General features: G+C 39.2%; 1 protein-coding gene across 14 annotated transcripts in view; it reads right to left on the reverse strand.

The window, feature by feature from the left end:
- The window catches only part of LOC116785560 (mitogen-activated protein kinase 10), a 165,663-nt gene that overhangs the window by 14,067 nt on the left and 135,277 nt on the right, over positions 1-16,319 (reverse strand). For all 14 annotated transcript variants that reach the window (XM_032685276.1, XM_032685275.1, XM_032685287.1 and 11 more), the window contains 2 exons: positions 13,617-13,799; positions 11,287-11,411 (listed from right to left, as the gene is read on the reverse strand). In XM_032685276.1, the coding sequence (XP_032541167.1) occupies positions 11,287-11,411; positions 13,617-13,799 (308 nt within the window). The remainder of the gene's footprint in view (positions 1-11,286; positions 11,412-13,616; positions 13,800-16,319) is intronic.

Consider the following 16,319-nt stretch of genomic DNA (forward strand, 5'->3'; position numbering starts at 1 on the left):
CTACAGATACAACTGAAAAAGTAATAGCTCAGTGTCATAATACAGACCAGGAAAATTACATGACAGTTGAACTGGACAAGTCCACTGAAAACAAGAGAAATTTCTGCAGAGTGATAGATGTATTAGGGCTAAAGATGAGGGAATTTGGTGAAGTCCTGGATGGCCAAGTCTCATACCTGAGAACATGCTGAGAAGGAATGTGAAACACATGTCATGAGTTAAAGTGAGTGCCAGGTCTCAGAAGAGTTTTGCTACATCAGCAAGGTAAGACACAACCCTCTAAGAAGTCTGAGTCCAAAACCAATGCAGCTGTTCTTTTATTCAACAAAACAACCTTTCTTGGTCCTTTCCAGTGAGTCCTGAAGCTTAAGGCAGATGCAACCAAGATCATGCAACCAAGATCGTGCAACCCCTGTGGGGATTCTGTGTTTCTGCTGACAGTGTTATCGGGCAGTTGAATGCTACAAGAGAGCAAGTGAGCCTCACCACTGACTAGTGGGATGTGGTAAGGAAGCTCCACTCCTCTAGCTGAGCCTGCTGGGCTCCTGCTCAGCCACTCAGCCAGCCCTGTGGCGTGCATTTCCTACTAAGGAAAGCAGAGAAAGCTAGCAAAGACAAGGAAATTGGAGGGCTAGGAATTTACAGGAGCAGGAGGGGAGGCATTTGGCTGAGCTGGAGCTGAATCACAGTGACAGAACCACTGCTTCTCTGTCAGGTGGAAAGAAAACAGGTAAACCAAGTTGGACAAGAATATCCTGCAAGTAGCTTTCTTTCTAAACACTTCAGGAAGGGGCTCACAAAAAGTGTAGGCTGTGAGTAAAATTGCTCCTACCAAGTATAAACACCCTTTTTAGACCTCCCATAAAAAAGCTCGTATTTCTCCCCTAGACAGGAGTAAGAGTATGGATTCCTTCAGTACTTCAATTCTCAAACAAAATTACAGAACCAAAAGGAATAAGTGATCATATGTATATACCTGTTCTCAGTTCACACAACCAGAAAATCTTTGGCTTATGTCTCTTCTAATTTATCTCAACTACATCTAAAGCAGGCGTAATTGGCTAATAGGCAACAAGAAAATCAGCAGTAATCTTTCCTTGATTAACACATTCTGGAAAAAAAGGCATTTTCCAGGGAGAGAACCCAGGATAATCTCACTTGTTACCAAGCTCCTATTTTGAAGACAAACAAGGGAGAACAACCCAACTCTACTTCACACACTGCAGGATGTCAGAAGCTGCACCTGCACAGCATTTGACTGCTCTACCTGTATTTGTACTGCAGACCCTCATTTGTGAATTAGCAGAACCCATAGCTATACAACACGGCTCTCGGCAGGAATGCCAGAGCAAAGGGTAACAAATATTTAGCATTATAATGACATGAATAAATTCCTCCTCTTCACAGAGGCAGCATCTATAACCTCTAAAGCCTTTGCAGAGCATAAGGGAATGGAGCTCTGCTGAGAGGTCAGGCCAACGCTCTTACACTGGGAGAAGTGAAGCTTTCCCATCTAAATTCCCTGATATAAGGAAATGACCCCTTATCTTTTCATTGATTCAAGGCACAGAAATGAGCTGAGAATACCACAACAACTTCAAGAATCTATTTTCCCACAATTCTCATTAATCCTAATGAGAACCACAAAGCTTAATACAAAATCCCCTCGAGGCTGACCACCCATTTTCTGCTAACTCATTTGTTTTGCAGGGGTTTTTTAAATGAATTTCTAAAATTAGAGGGAGGACGGGAGGTTTTTGAGGACAATACACAACTATTGTCACAACAAAGGAGCAATCAGAGCAGCTGCCATACCAGGGTCCTCCTGGGCACCTGATTTCAGACTTGGTGCAAAGGCTAGCCTAAACAGATTTTGCTACCTAAGTCAAATGCCTTAAAAAATGACTGTATTTTTAATCATTAACTTTCTATGGGGATGTAGTTCTAGTGTTATAGACACTGTTATACATCATTCATACAGCACATGCCAACTGAGAGTTACATGGTTTAGTTTTTACAGGTTTCAGAAAAAGCATTAAATAAAGGCCGGGTGAGGATCAATCCTATGGGTGGCAGCATCTAGCTTCAATTTAAGGCAGCCATTTTCTCCCCAAACCAGACTGATTTGTAAGGAACTGCACTGGCAACAATAACAAAGAATAGAAGTTATTTTTGGATAGGTAAGCAAAGGAATTAATTTTATTTTTCTTGTAGATGTTAAAAAAAAACCCCTTGTTGTTTCAGTGGTTACTGGCTTTTCCGTTTTACAAATTGATCTCTAAAATATTTTTGAATCAAATGTAACGTTCACTGAATATAATAAAAATTACAAAAACTCCAAAAGAAAATATCTACATGGACTTTCTTCTGGAAAAAAAGAAAAGCAGCAAAAGAAACAAACAAACAAATAACCAAAACCAATCCAAAAAAACAAACCGGAAAACAAAATATACAAAAGACAGGGGGTTTATGTGGTCACACAAACAGCAAGAGACTACTGGATTTGTTAAATACTTTTCTAATATCGAGGAAGAAAAAACTTTTCACTAGAGAAAAAAGCAAAACATACGTTGAGGCTGATGTATTCTCACTTTCCCAAAGCAACACAGATTGGTTTGTATGTCACTGCTAGAAAGCAAGTGGAATGGGCTGAAGATCACACTTGGATGCTGAAGCTCACACTCAAATAAATCCTGCCATCTCTGTCCCTGCCTCTGCAGAGCTAGTGCCAGCACAGTGGAGACCTTGGGATGAGCTGTTTTTAGAAAGCTTGACAGAGCAAGGCTTGAGTCTGCATCTGTTCCTGGAATCGCAGGGTCCAGAGCAGTAGTTGGAGTAGCATAAAAGGCAGCAACAGAATTAGCAATATCCAAATAGAAGAGGGACTGGAGGCTGTAAAAATTAATGGTGTGAGGCTAAACATTTTGTTAAATGGCTTAGATCCTCATAACAGGTGAATATAGAAATTCCCTTGTGTTTTGCCACAACCTAGGTTGTGTTACTGATACCATTTTTGTATTTATTTCTGTGGTGCAAGACAAAGTACACCAGTGCGCTTGTCACCAGAGGTCTGATAGTTTCTTTACCTAGAAAGGAAGATGTCAAGTGCTTTAGATTTCACCCTGTAATGCCAAGGGACTCCACAGTGGGCTAGGCATGATCTCAGCTATGGATATGGAAGAAGAGATGCCTCTGAGCCCATTTGTTCCTTTGAGTCTTTGCAGAGACTTTTAGAAAACTCCACACATGGTGTGCATCACTGAAACTGGGGACTGAGCTGTTTCTTAACAGCTGGACTGTAAGGATACCATGCAGCAGGAGTCAAGATTACTTGGCTACATGCAGATGACTGAACAGGTTGAAGATACAACAAACAAGCTGGAAAAAGATTTAGTTGGTTTGAAAAAGAAAAAGAAGAAAAGAAATGCCTCTTTCTTCTCTAACCACTACTCCTCACTGACATTAACAAAGATTGCTGTAGAAGCTGTTTTCAGCTTCCACAGTTAATCATCTATAAAAGGATAGATGTTGCTGACTTGAGGGAATATCCATACTTGAGTACCAAGCAGAGCTGCATGCTTCTTTTGTGAGAGAACAGATGTGCACTATCAACCTCTATGTAGAAAAGCAAGCCCTGTAACTGACTGCTAAAAAAAACCCCCCGTGGCAGATCATTGAAGACTTTAGATACAACATCTATACACTCAGAGCTGAGCAAGAGAAAAGAATACCAGAAAAGATGCACAGCCTGACAGCCTTGGTTTTGTCGTGTAGTGAAGGTGACACCTTCTAAGTGTTTGTTTGCCAAGGCCACAGAGCTGTCCAGAAGCGCCTCTCCATCCTAATGGATGCTCAGTACACACAGGTAAAATAAGAGGTGGATGATTTTTTGTATTTTCTTCTGACAAACTATGAAACTTGAAATTCATTTGAACCAATTGTATTCAACAGCTGGTCATGGATGGTTTATACAGTGCTAACACAATACCGCAGCAGTTTCTGTCCTGGACCTCAGACTGAGAACCATAACCCAAGTTCTCTTCATAAGCAATATAGGGAAGAGCATCACATTAACAGAAGGTAACACACAGATTGGAATGCACAGAGAAAGGAATGATAATTCACAACTCAGCCCCTTGTGGGTGGTCCTAGATGCAGAAATACTCCAGTGAAATACAAATCCTATGACAACAAAACCAGTAATGGAAGCGGCATGAGTTACAGTGAATAAAACCCCACAAAATCTATCACTGTTGTAAAATTCTGCCAACATAGAGCAATTTTTAAAAGGAATATTTTTAAAATATGATCTTTCTGTTGGAATCTCTCTTCTAATGGATGGTATGCCATATATCAAATAACAAGCAATAACTGCAAGTACAGTAAAATCTAAGACAAATGTTGAAACCAGTTAACAGAAAACATCATATAATTATCTATGGCAAATTTTGCTACTAGATTTTTTTCCATGGAATGGAACAATATTTTTCCCAAGTAGGAATCAATGAGATCACACATATACTCAAAAGGTTCCAAAATGAAATAATTTGCAGGTAAAGAAAAAATGTGCAAGATTAGGGGCAATTGTTTAGGACTTAAACAGCAAAAATTCTTCTAAGACAGCATCTACCAGAAATGTGCAAGCAAATATTTTTGGCCAAACAATACTTGGTTAACTTTTTATGAAATACTGTAATTGAAAAACCAAAGGGAGGAATATAAAGCAGCCATTATCTTGTGTAAGAATATCACTTTGCTACAGATAAGTGGGCATCTCTCCCATCCAAAATTATTTTTAATGCCAAGAATATGAAAGGAATTAGACTGGAGACCAGGCATCTCAAGCTAATGCAATCCTAGAAAACAACCAGCACAAGTGTTCTGCTGGACCTCATACTAACAAACAAGGAAGGCCTGGCTGGAGATGTGAAGGTTGGAGGCAGTCTTGGATACAGTGATCATGAGATTGTGGAGTTCAGTATCCTGTGAGGAGGAACCAGAGCAACTAGTAAGATCACAGCCCTGGACTTCAGAAGAGCTAACTTTGGCCTCTTCAGGGACCTTCTTGGAAGAATCTTGTGGGAACATAACCTAGAGGGAAGAGGGGTTCAAGAGAGCTGTTAATATTCAAGGATCACTTCCTCCGGGTTCAAGAACAGTGAATCCTCATGGGCAGGAAATTGAGCAAAAGGGGCAGGACACCTGCACTGATGGAATCATAGAATCAGAAAACCAACCCTGAGTTGAAGGGACCCACAAGGATCATCAATGTGCAACTCCAGGCCCTGCACAGGGCCATCCCCAGGAGTCACACCATGTGCCTGAGAGTATTGTCCAAATTCTTCTTGAACTCTGGCAGGCTTACTGCTGTGACCACTTTCCTGGGGAGCCTGTTCCAGGTGCCCAACTACCTGGTGGGTGAAAAGGCTTTTTCTAATATCCAACCTAAACCTCCCCTCACACGACTTCAGGCCATCCCCTCAGGTTCTGTCACTGGTCACCAGAAAGAAGAGATCTGCGCCTGCCCCTCCTCTTCCTCTCATGAGGAAGTGGTAGACAGTCATATGAGGTCTCCCCTCAGTTTCCACTTCTCCAGGTTGAACAAGCCAAGTGACCTCAGCCGCTCCTCAGAGGCCCCACAGTGGATCCCCGCGGAACCTCACTAGTGACAGGTCGCCAGTCTGATGACACCCTACTGCTTACTATTACCCTTTGTGCCCAACCCATGAGCTGACTGCTCACCCATTGCATGATGTGTTTATCCAGCTGTGTGCTGGACATTTTGTCCAGAAGGATATGGTGACAGACAGTCTCAAAAGCATTACTGAAATCCAAAAACATTACATCACCCGGATTCCTTTGATCAACTAGGTAGGTTAAAGGGTTGTAAAAGGAAAGTACGTTTGACAAATAGGACTTTCCCCTCATGAAGCCATGCTGGCTATGAGCAATAACTGCATTGTCCTTAAGGTGTTTTTCAGTATGTCCCAGAATAACTTTTTCCATAATTTTACCAGTCACTAAAGTGAAACTGCCAGGCCTGTAGTTTCTGAGGTCCAACTTCTTGCTCTTCTTGAAAATTGTGGGAACATTAGCCAGTTTCCAGCCAACTGGGACCTCTCCAGATTCCCTAAACCATTCAAAAATCATTGAGAGAGGCCTCACAACGGCATCAGCCAGCTGTTTGAGTATTTTCAACAAGGAACTCCTGTCAAAACTCAGAGATAAGCAGGAGATAGATGAGGTGGAAGCATGGACAGACCACTTGCAATGAATATAGAGATGTTGTCAGAATATGCAGAAATGCAACAAGAAAGGCCAAGGCCTATTTGGAATTAAATCTGGCTAAGGATGTCTGGAATTAAATCTGGCTAAGGATAACAAGAAGAGTTTCTTCAAATACATCAATGACAAAAGAAAGAAGAACTTCTTTACTATGCTAAAGCAGGTGTCTAGGAAACCATTCTGTTCACAATTTGAACATTTTGGGATAAAAAGCCAGTGACTTGCATACAGAAAGCATCAAAAAAACATTAGGAGAGATATGAAAAATTAAATATCAGATTTGGGATTTATTCAAAGATCATCTCAATGAAGAGCAAGAATGCATAGCAACTTCAAAAAAAAGGTAGCTACATAAATTAAAACATTGTCTCAAGCACAGTGTTTTCAGACAGGAAAACAGAGAAGTTAATATGTCATCAGGGAGATACTGAGATTACCTACAATAAACAGGATAGTCTCTATGTAGACACAAGAGACACTGGAAACTTCCTTCCTAAAAATAAAACAAAAGCAATTTGAGGGAGAAAAGGTATCGTGTGTCTCATTTAGTCATGAGAATAGCACAAATGCTATTATAATAGGTAAAGTAAATATTATAACATGAAAGTAATAAATATAATATCTGTTTAAAAATGGATCCGAGATGGTTTCTGCATGTAACTTGCAGAAAGAAGGAATCTTTAAATGAAATATAATACACAGAAGTATGGTCTATAGGTTCTTATTCTGATTTTACAATAGATTTGCTGTGTAATATTAGTAAATAATACTTTTACCCTTTGAACTCTAGTTTTCCTACATATAAATTAGGTATGAAGATTGACAACAGATTTCAAAAGTTCCTAAAATCTTGGGAATTCCACACAATTATAAACATACATTATCTGTATTTTATATTTTTTTTAAAAACAGATATTTTACTTGGTTGAATACAGAAATTATCTTAACTGTAACGCTCTTCAGCAGTGTTAAAAGAGTGCTTCAAAAGAACTGCAGATCAATGATGTGTGCTCTGGAGAACCTAACACTGTGACTTCATTATCAAAGATACTGCAGCAGGCTGAGTATGCTCAAAAGAAGCTGGCTAACTGTGTATGTTAGACATAAGAGTTTCCTCTAAACCCAAAATCTAGCTCACCCACTCAGTCCACAGGTAAGCTTAAAAACTGTGCAAGGGTTCTAAATGTCAATATAATGACTGCTTCAGAGCTATCCAGGGCTTTGGATGTGGTTTGTTTTTATACAGAAGTCTGTGGGAGAGTCACAGCACTGTTTGTGTAGCCTGCTATGAGTGAACAGCAAGTCCCACATCTAATAACATACTGTCTTCCTCTCTGTATCAGGGAATCATAACATGGCATTTAAGGCCAACCAGAAGAGTTTAATGCTGTTACACATTGCAGGGGAAAGGGTATTGCATTCCTACCACTTCCCATTTGTGCACAGTGTTTGCCCATTAGGAGACATAATAGTTTTATTGCCCCCACTCAGTCTCTGAAAGACCATAAACTTTTAATAGACTTATAAAAAGGGACTGTAACTGTCTCACTAGTCTGGACAGGGCTATTTAATCTGTTTTCCTCACATTTATAATGCTGTAAACCTGGGCAAACATAGAGGGTTGTTACCTCCAGGTTAAACTTTGACACCAAATTCTCTGCTTATTCCCCGAGCTGACTTCAGTGCTCTTCACTGCCTACTCCAGCACACAGTGACATATAATGACATTGCAACAGCTCACTTCAAAATTCCTGTCACATTAAATGCTCTCACTTACCTGTCCTCCTAGGCTTCTCAATAAAGTGGACAGTGTACAACAGATGCCTGGCTGCTTTTGATGAAGCCATTTACTGGGGAGATGGAATAATCTACCTAGACAGGTGGAGTTAACTAACTCCTCCCCCTCCCCAGTACTACACTCACTGAAAATGTCATCTTGTTTAATACCTCCGTATCCTTATTTCTGTGTTATCCCTACTGTACAGGGCTATTGACAGCGGAAGGAATCCTGCCCCATGTTATAGTACGGGAGGAAAACTTAAAAGATCCCAAAACATCCCTCTACCAAACCTTTAGCTACATGATGAAACACTTCACTCTCTGTAAAAGTACTTCTTAAGTGTTACAATAAAAAAAAGTGCAGTGAACACGGGCAGGGGTAAGTCACTGCAGGCTTCTAAATCCCAGTGGGGTAACCAGGAAAAATAGTAGGCGGTTAAGCACAATGCAAGGGATCAAAAGCAGCAAATCCATCACTAATTTTCCTGTTGCTCTCTTGTCAGGTTACCTGGCTGCACACTTGCAGGGCAGTCTGTGAGGGTCACTTCAAAGAGCCTTGTCATCCTGCAAATCTAACGTTACTGAGCCAGATAACCATTGTGAGGTTTTGACACGTCATTCAAATACTACCTCTTTGAGCAACTGTACCCTATTATAACTTCTGTGGTTCTGTTCATTAAAGACAAATTCACAATCAGATTATTAAGTGAATCAGCAAAAGCATCTGCCTCTCAAACAGCTCATTTGTTGGATATTTTTAGATGAGTACCTACTCCTAGCCCTGCTATAAAGTTGGTAAGAGCTAACAAAAATACAGGAGATGACAGTCATTTCCCCCTTGCCCATAGCATACTTAATGCATGGCATTAGGGAGTGTTTACTGAATTTGATCCTGACTTTTCTGCAACTGTAACAAGGCAGATGTTTCAGCAGAGTATTTATTGGAGAGACATGGAAAGACTCTTGTGATATCAATTCAATTATTTATCCAATTTGCTTTTAAATTACAAGATTGCAACAAGTAACACTGAAGTATAACAAAGACAGTTGCACAATGCAGAGCCTGGGTTTACAGCATAATATTAACTACTCCAGAAAACTGTAATCATTTAAGACATTGGATGTAAGTGTTAGAAGATACTCCAAGAGGTTTCTGGATGTTTTCCTAGGTTCCCTGGTCCAAGGTCACAGACAGATGCACACAACCTATTGTGCACATCAACACAGCTTTTTCCAAAAGGAAACAAGTTACCTCATGCTTGAAGCTCTAAATCACTTTGTTACCAACAAACAAATTTACCACAACAGGTACCTTGCTGCCTTGTAAAGAACTAGCAGCCAGTCAGACATCAAGCGTTCAGCCAGAAGTGCCAAATTGGAACACAAATGCACAAGTAAAGCTTTCTTTCCACTATAACAACATCTACTCCTTGTAGAGGCACTGCCAGTTACCAGCAGTCCCAGAACCTCAGGACACTCTTTTGAGGAAGAACAGAAAGCCACTAATCTCCCACGAACCTGTTTGAGAAACTTATTCTATCATGGAGACAACACTGATGGAAAACACTGACTGACAGTACTTCAACAGCTAAATCAAGAGACAAAGAAAATCCAACTGAGTTAAGTTTTCTTCAGAAAATAATTAGTAAATGATTCACAGCTAACCACTGAAGGTGTGTCAGCGTGAACAGATGGATATTTATAATTTAATAAACTGTTAATTGAGAAAAGAAAGTCTTCCAATTTAACTTTCCCTCCAAAAATGAGGCTGATAAAATAATGAGTGCTAAGTGAAGCCAGGCTCTTTCTAGAATTCCCAGCACTCTGACAAAATACATCGAATATTAATTCCATGTTCTTCTGTTTAGACACTGCACATAACATAAACCTTCCTGGGTTTTGACCTGCTATGATCCCAAGAGAAGAAGGGTCTCTGTACCACAGAATGATTGGTGACAAAACAATTCAATAACAGTTCACTGTCAAAGTATGACCAAAGTATTCGTATGAGTCTGTAGTGTGTTATTGACAAGACATAGTACATTTTGGAAGAGAAAACTTTGAAGCTAAGAGAGACAGAGAAAGCAGCTGGGGATGCTCATGCTGAGCTCATATTAGCTACACAATAACTGTGCAAAGAATCAGGTGGGCAAGGAGAACAGAGGGTTATCTAAAAAGAAGCAATTTAGACAAGCATGCAAACTACAAATAACTGGGACAACACTGAGCACTTGAACATTTAAAGGTGCTATCCTTCCTCATAGGATGTCCTCTATAAAGCACTGATAAGTAACATCCTCTGCAAAAATCCCATGTGCTTTAAATTTGGTGGGGGTTTGTGCATTCTATTTACTTTTGAAGTTTACTGCACTTTCAAGAACACAGACTGACCTGGAACACATCACTAAACAGCAGTGATTTCATTTTGCAAGGTCTTCAATTCCTATTGTGGTTAAGATTTCTGAACCTGTTGAAATACTGAGCTCTGTTCTCCTACATTTCATGCGCAGTATTATAGAGCACCTTTGTATTTATACCTATACCTATTATACCATGTCATTGATGTGCTGACAGATTGCACTTATTCCTGTCAACACCAGCCTCACCAAGGTGTACAGAGAAGTGTCTAGAGCATGACAGGATTATAAGAAAAATTCCATTTCTGTTTGCATACAATGTACATGATACTGTACATTGAACTGTAGCCCAGGAAAACAAATGAATCCCCACTTCATTTTAAGAAAGAATTTATGTCTGCTAAGATTTTTCTCAATGCTGACTTCAGGATTTTGTGTTGTTTTGTTTCATTCTCCTCCTCTTCACATATATCCTTGAACATAAACATAGGAAGTGATGTTTGCTATTTTCCACAAGGAAAGGTTTAGAGAGAAAGACAGTATCTTCTGCCAGATTGAGTTCTATAACTATAAAAAACAGATGAGATACTGGGTTCAAAATCCTTTCTTCATCTTGTCCAGAAGAAAGCAGAAAATGGCTTCATATGCTTGGAGTGTTTTTGCTTCTCCCATCTATTACCAGTTAACCTAATAAAGAAAGATATCCTGTCCCTACAGATCTCATTTCACATAAATCCCAAGATCACCAGAGTCACAACATTGTTTCTTTATAGCATGCTCCTTATCATGCTGCTGTAAAGCAGCAGGAATCTATAAATCACATTTGCATTTAGCAGCCTGAAGTAGAGAGTCTCGCCTCACTTACCGCCTCCACTTCTGCTGGGTCATACCAAACATTAATGTATGGATGCTGTAAGGCTTCATCTACCGATATTCTCTTGGCCGGATCAATGACCAGCATCTTTGATAAAAGGTCCCTGGCTTGGCTGGCTAGAACAATGAAATCAGAGAAACAGTGTTAGTACAATATAACCACTGCCTCCAGAGGAGGGTTAATTGGGTTGGGAAAATAACAATGGCATGACCCTTTTAGAGACTGTTTGTATGTACTTCTGCACCCTTGCCTTCTTACAACAAATGTTCTTCAGTAATCATTTCAAGTTGGATTCTTCAGGAAGGTGCCAACATCAGGGCTGCGCACCGTAAGTTCCCTAACAAGCTTCAGTGAGATTTTACATGTAGGCACATTCCATGTAGAGGGCTGAATAACATACCCAAGAAAAATGTCTTGATGCATTTGTGATTATTACCGAGATCAGAGAACCAAAGTTTGCATAATGAAGTCTAAAATCATGGCATTACCAAATCAAAGCCTGATACTTACAGGTACTCTTACACTGGCTCAGAAAAACATCTAAACTTCTCTGCATGTTCTAAAATTTTTCAGCTAGCTTTTTTCATCCATTAAAATTACATATTTTAAAGAAGTATAGATACTAGGCTAATCTTAGGGTACTCTATTAGAAGCAATAACTTCAAATCTGTAGCCTTGGATCAACATACAGTGGTATGGAAGTGCCTTGGAACTGCTTAAGTCTTGTTTGTCCTGCATAACAAAGTTTAAATCAGTGGGACACATCCTCCTCCACTACATATCTATGTATATATATGTGTGTGTGTGTGCGTGTATATATCTATATATCTATAAGTTGCAACATCATTTATTTCATGTGATAATATATCCCATTGCGCCTGTCAGGCCACAAACTCATCATTTTATTACCCAAATGTTTTTTTACTATCTGGAGTTTGTAACAAATACAATACCACTTAAACTCATGTAAAAAAATTATAACAACATATATTTCTCTTATTATGATCCATGTGTTCTAAACTCTGATGCTCAAAATTATTTGCTGTGTAAATGAAAAAGACAGTGAAATTAAAAAAATTGTAAAGAAAAATAAGTGCAAAAATATTATTAGGTATCTCATCCCACATGGATGAGTAAAAGTGAGATCTAATTAAACCACTAACATTACATTATGGTGAAATATTTGGGCAGACCATGGGATGATACAATGCTACACAAGCAGGTTTTTTTTCTAATGTACTGTTTCTTGTTCTGTGACTATACCTTAAAAACTGGCATTCATTATGCCTAAATGTATGTACTTTCTGTATCCAAAAGATAACAGCACTGTTTGACAGTCATTTCTATTCATTAACTGCAAACCCAGAAAAATTCCATTATTCAATTGTGTTGTAGCAGGAGTATGAAATTCTGTGTATCCAAAAGCATCTGCTCAGACCTTTCACTTTGCTCCCAGAGCCAAGACAGCAGCTTGGCTATGAAATAGTTGTTAATTGGAAGAAAATTCTGGGCCGTGTAATGACATGCAAATTGCAAGCAATTGAAAACCGTTACATGCCACTGTAGGAGGTGGTTCCAAGTACCCGAGTGGTGCACAACTGATACACAGCACAAGTTTGCAGGGGGTCCAGAGCTGTGACAAGAAATCCTTTCTACACTAAACACACATTAATCGCTCTTTCTAATTGAAGGTCAACGCCCTGTTCAATTCAAAAGGACTTCAATGTATGATTAAAATCATTGTAACTTTTCTTATACAGGACATATGTAGTCACACTGTAATTAAGTTTTCTCGTTCACATATGCTAACTGACCTACAACATTTGTTCAAAAGAAGAAATCCACCCATAGTGGATATTAAACTTCAGCTGCATCATTTTGGCTGACATTACTAACATCTTTCTATTTTCTAGTAAAGGTAGAGCTATGGGGCAGGCATCTGGCTGATCTGGTATTTTACACCTGAAACAAAACAGTGCAAATGCTGAGATCTTCCAATGGAAGTTTTACTGCTCCTTTGTATCACAAGTTCAAGAATAAGAATACAGGAACATCTCAGTTCCTCATGTTACAGAATCATCACATGGAACACCATGGGGATATGTTCAATGCTTCAGTGATTAAGTTCCCTTGGCTGCCCAAGTACCAGGATCTCCAAAAATCACTTCCAAAAGCCTCTCAGCTGAGCAAAACTCGTGCAGTCCTTTGTCCCTGCAATTAACTGCATTAAATGGGAGTGCAGCTAGAGAGAAGAAATATTGGAAAAATCCTTCACTGCGCTGTAGCTGTTTCATGTGAACCACATCCCTTTTCAGACATACCTTTGAGTTTGTTGTGTTCCGAGTCAGCTGGGAAGAGAGAGTCTGGAAAAAGTTTGGGGAAAGTGAGGCCAGCATACTTGGGTCTGTTCTCAACGTAGTTCCGTACTGTCGGCTGCAGCTTCTTCATGAATTCTGGACAGGGTGTTCCCAGCTGCTCAATAACTTTATTCCACTGATCAATATCTGAACACCAGTAGTTAAGGGAAACAAAACGCAAACCCCAGTGTAGTCTCCTGACATTTCTGCTTGTGTTCTCTGAGAACCCTCAGAGGTGTTTAGCTCTCTTCATGACATTTTTATAGTCATTACCTTTTGTTCTCACTATGCCTCCAGGTCCTACAGCCTGCAAAGGGGAAAACTCTCTCGCACAACAATACTTACTCGAGGGCATTGTGCAATCCTAAGACCACCACCACCACTACAGAAAAACACACAGCTTCCTCTCTTTGGGTCAACCCTTGTTACTTTTTTTTAAAACCTTGAAATCCACTGACTTGCACTCTTTTTTTTTTACATGCAGGTAATTGCCACTCTGTCACCCTGACCACACAAGTGCATCCTGGAAGAACAACATGTGCACCTGTCCTTTCTTTTCGGTCTGTAGAGAGTGAGACCCAGCTGGGTTAAAGAAGTTGTGCACAGGACATAAGTCACCTCCAACTCATCTGCTTCGCACTTGTGTGTTTACTCTCTCCAATAACTTCATTGGTGCTAATTTTTCTGATACCAGCAAACCATCAACCCCCCCAAAATTTTGTTTGATTTTATAAGAATGCACTGGAACTCATTTTCTGTAGAAAAATGATGCACAGGCGTAGGTAGATGTTTCTCTTTTAACTGAAAAAGAGACATCTACATTGTTAGACTGATACTGACTATTAAGTAACAGGCTCTAATGCTTAAAAAGAAATTGTATTACAGGCATTTTGTACTGAGCTTTTTTGTTTTTCTGGTGTTGATTTTCTAGTTTTTTTGACTTAGCAACTAGGCATCTGATAGGTGTTATGTAGGTCTTCCAGCCATGCTCAGAACAAGATTTACTGTGCCAAAAAACCGCGTAAATTATCGTACAAATTAGCGTGCAAATTATCAGTACCATCTCTACATCACACTGCCTATTTCACAGAGCTAAGAATCTGATGACAACATGGGAAAAAAGGAAGAGTACAGGCAGCCATTGATGCTAAGAAATACGATTAAGGAAGTTTGGTTAAGTACATACTGGAAAGAAAAGGCTTTTAAAATACGAACATTCAAAGCATTTCAGCACAGAGTTTTTTTTTAAAAATTATTCTTCTAAGTTATTATTGTTATGAATGTCAAAAGTGTGAAGTCTTGCAAATACTAAAGACAGTTCCTCACAATCTAGGAGAGAAATCAGATCAACAGAATGAAGAAAAAAGAAAAAAAATAAAGTTAAGCAAAATCCAGCTCTTGGTTGCAGTAGCAATTTCAGATTGAAAAAAAAGTGTTTTATTTTAGGGAAATGGAAACAATATTTTCACATACTTTGAAAAGTAAAGATAGGCTTAATATGGATTCCCCTTAACTGTCCTATTTGAACAAAAATCAAATAATTAATTTAATACTTTCAGGTTTACTAATCAAAAGTGTTTAAAGGAATGAAAATTATTTAGTCATGTGCTTTAAGAATTCCAAAACAGTGTTTTAAATGGTTTTATTTTCAACCGAAAAATGTTGCTAGAAACAGCAGTGGTTTGTAAAGATTTTTCTGAATAACTGTTATTTTTTTTAACTAAAGCAAAGATTTATGTAGGAAAAAACCTCCCACACACACACTACAGGTTGTATGTAGTTTAACTCGTATTGTCCATGAAAAATATGTTTTTCTCAACAGAAAACCAAAGAATTGCAACAACACTAAAGTTACCCAAGACTACAGCTGCTCAAAGAGTAGCCTGAATATTTCATTAAACATTTTATTAAAAAATAAAGTGGTTTGACATTTTAAACTTGTATTCAAGTTAAAGCACCTCAGTGACTGCTGGCTGGAGGATTTCAGAAGCAGGCCTTTCTGAGCAACTTCAGAACACAGAGTGTGTAAATGCTTAGCAGAAAAGAACAGACAATGCAGAAAAACAGATGCTGTTAGTTGTGCCAGGAGAAGCTAAATGGGTGAGAAAGTCGAGCTATAAAATCATCACTGGAAGCATTACTTGTGCAGATTGATTGAAGGCCATTTGATAAACAGTGAGGGCTTGCTTCAGGACTTGCCTCAAAGCAGTCATCAGAGGCTTACACTTGTACAGAGCAGGTTAACCATTGCTCAGGCATTTCATGAAGGCCAAAAAAAAAACAAAAAAAAAAAAAGCTCTTTGGGATTACAGAATTTCATGGGACTTGGACATGCTGAGAGGGAAGATGTAATAAGATGCTCTAGACATAAGTAATAAGGAAAAAAGAGTACAAGTTCCCAGAATAGGGCCTACATGATGGGAACCACTGACAACAGTGACAGAGAAGGGAGAAGGAAAATCCTTAGACAATGGCCCAGTGCCCACTGCACACATTTCTTCTAAGCTGACAGAAAGGCTCTCACTAAGAAACAACAGACAAGTGAACTACCACCCACAACTGGAAGATTTTAAGAGAGGGAGTCATCAGTGCAAAAACAAGAGTCAAAGCCAAGGGAAGCTGGCAGAGCCACAATACTACACTCCTTGACTAGACTTGTTTTGCAGG

This window comes from Chiroxiphia lanceolata, chromosome 4, assembly GCF_009829145.1.
Source record: "Chiroxiphia lanceolata isolate bChiLan1 chromosome 4, bChiLan1.pri, whole genome shotgun sequence".
NCBI lineage: Eukaryota > Metazoa > Chordata > Aves > Passeriformes > Pipridae > Chiroxiphia > Chiroxiphia lanceolata.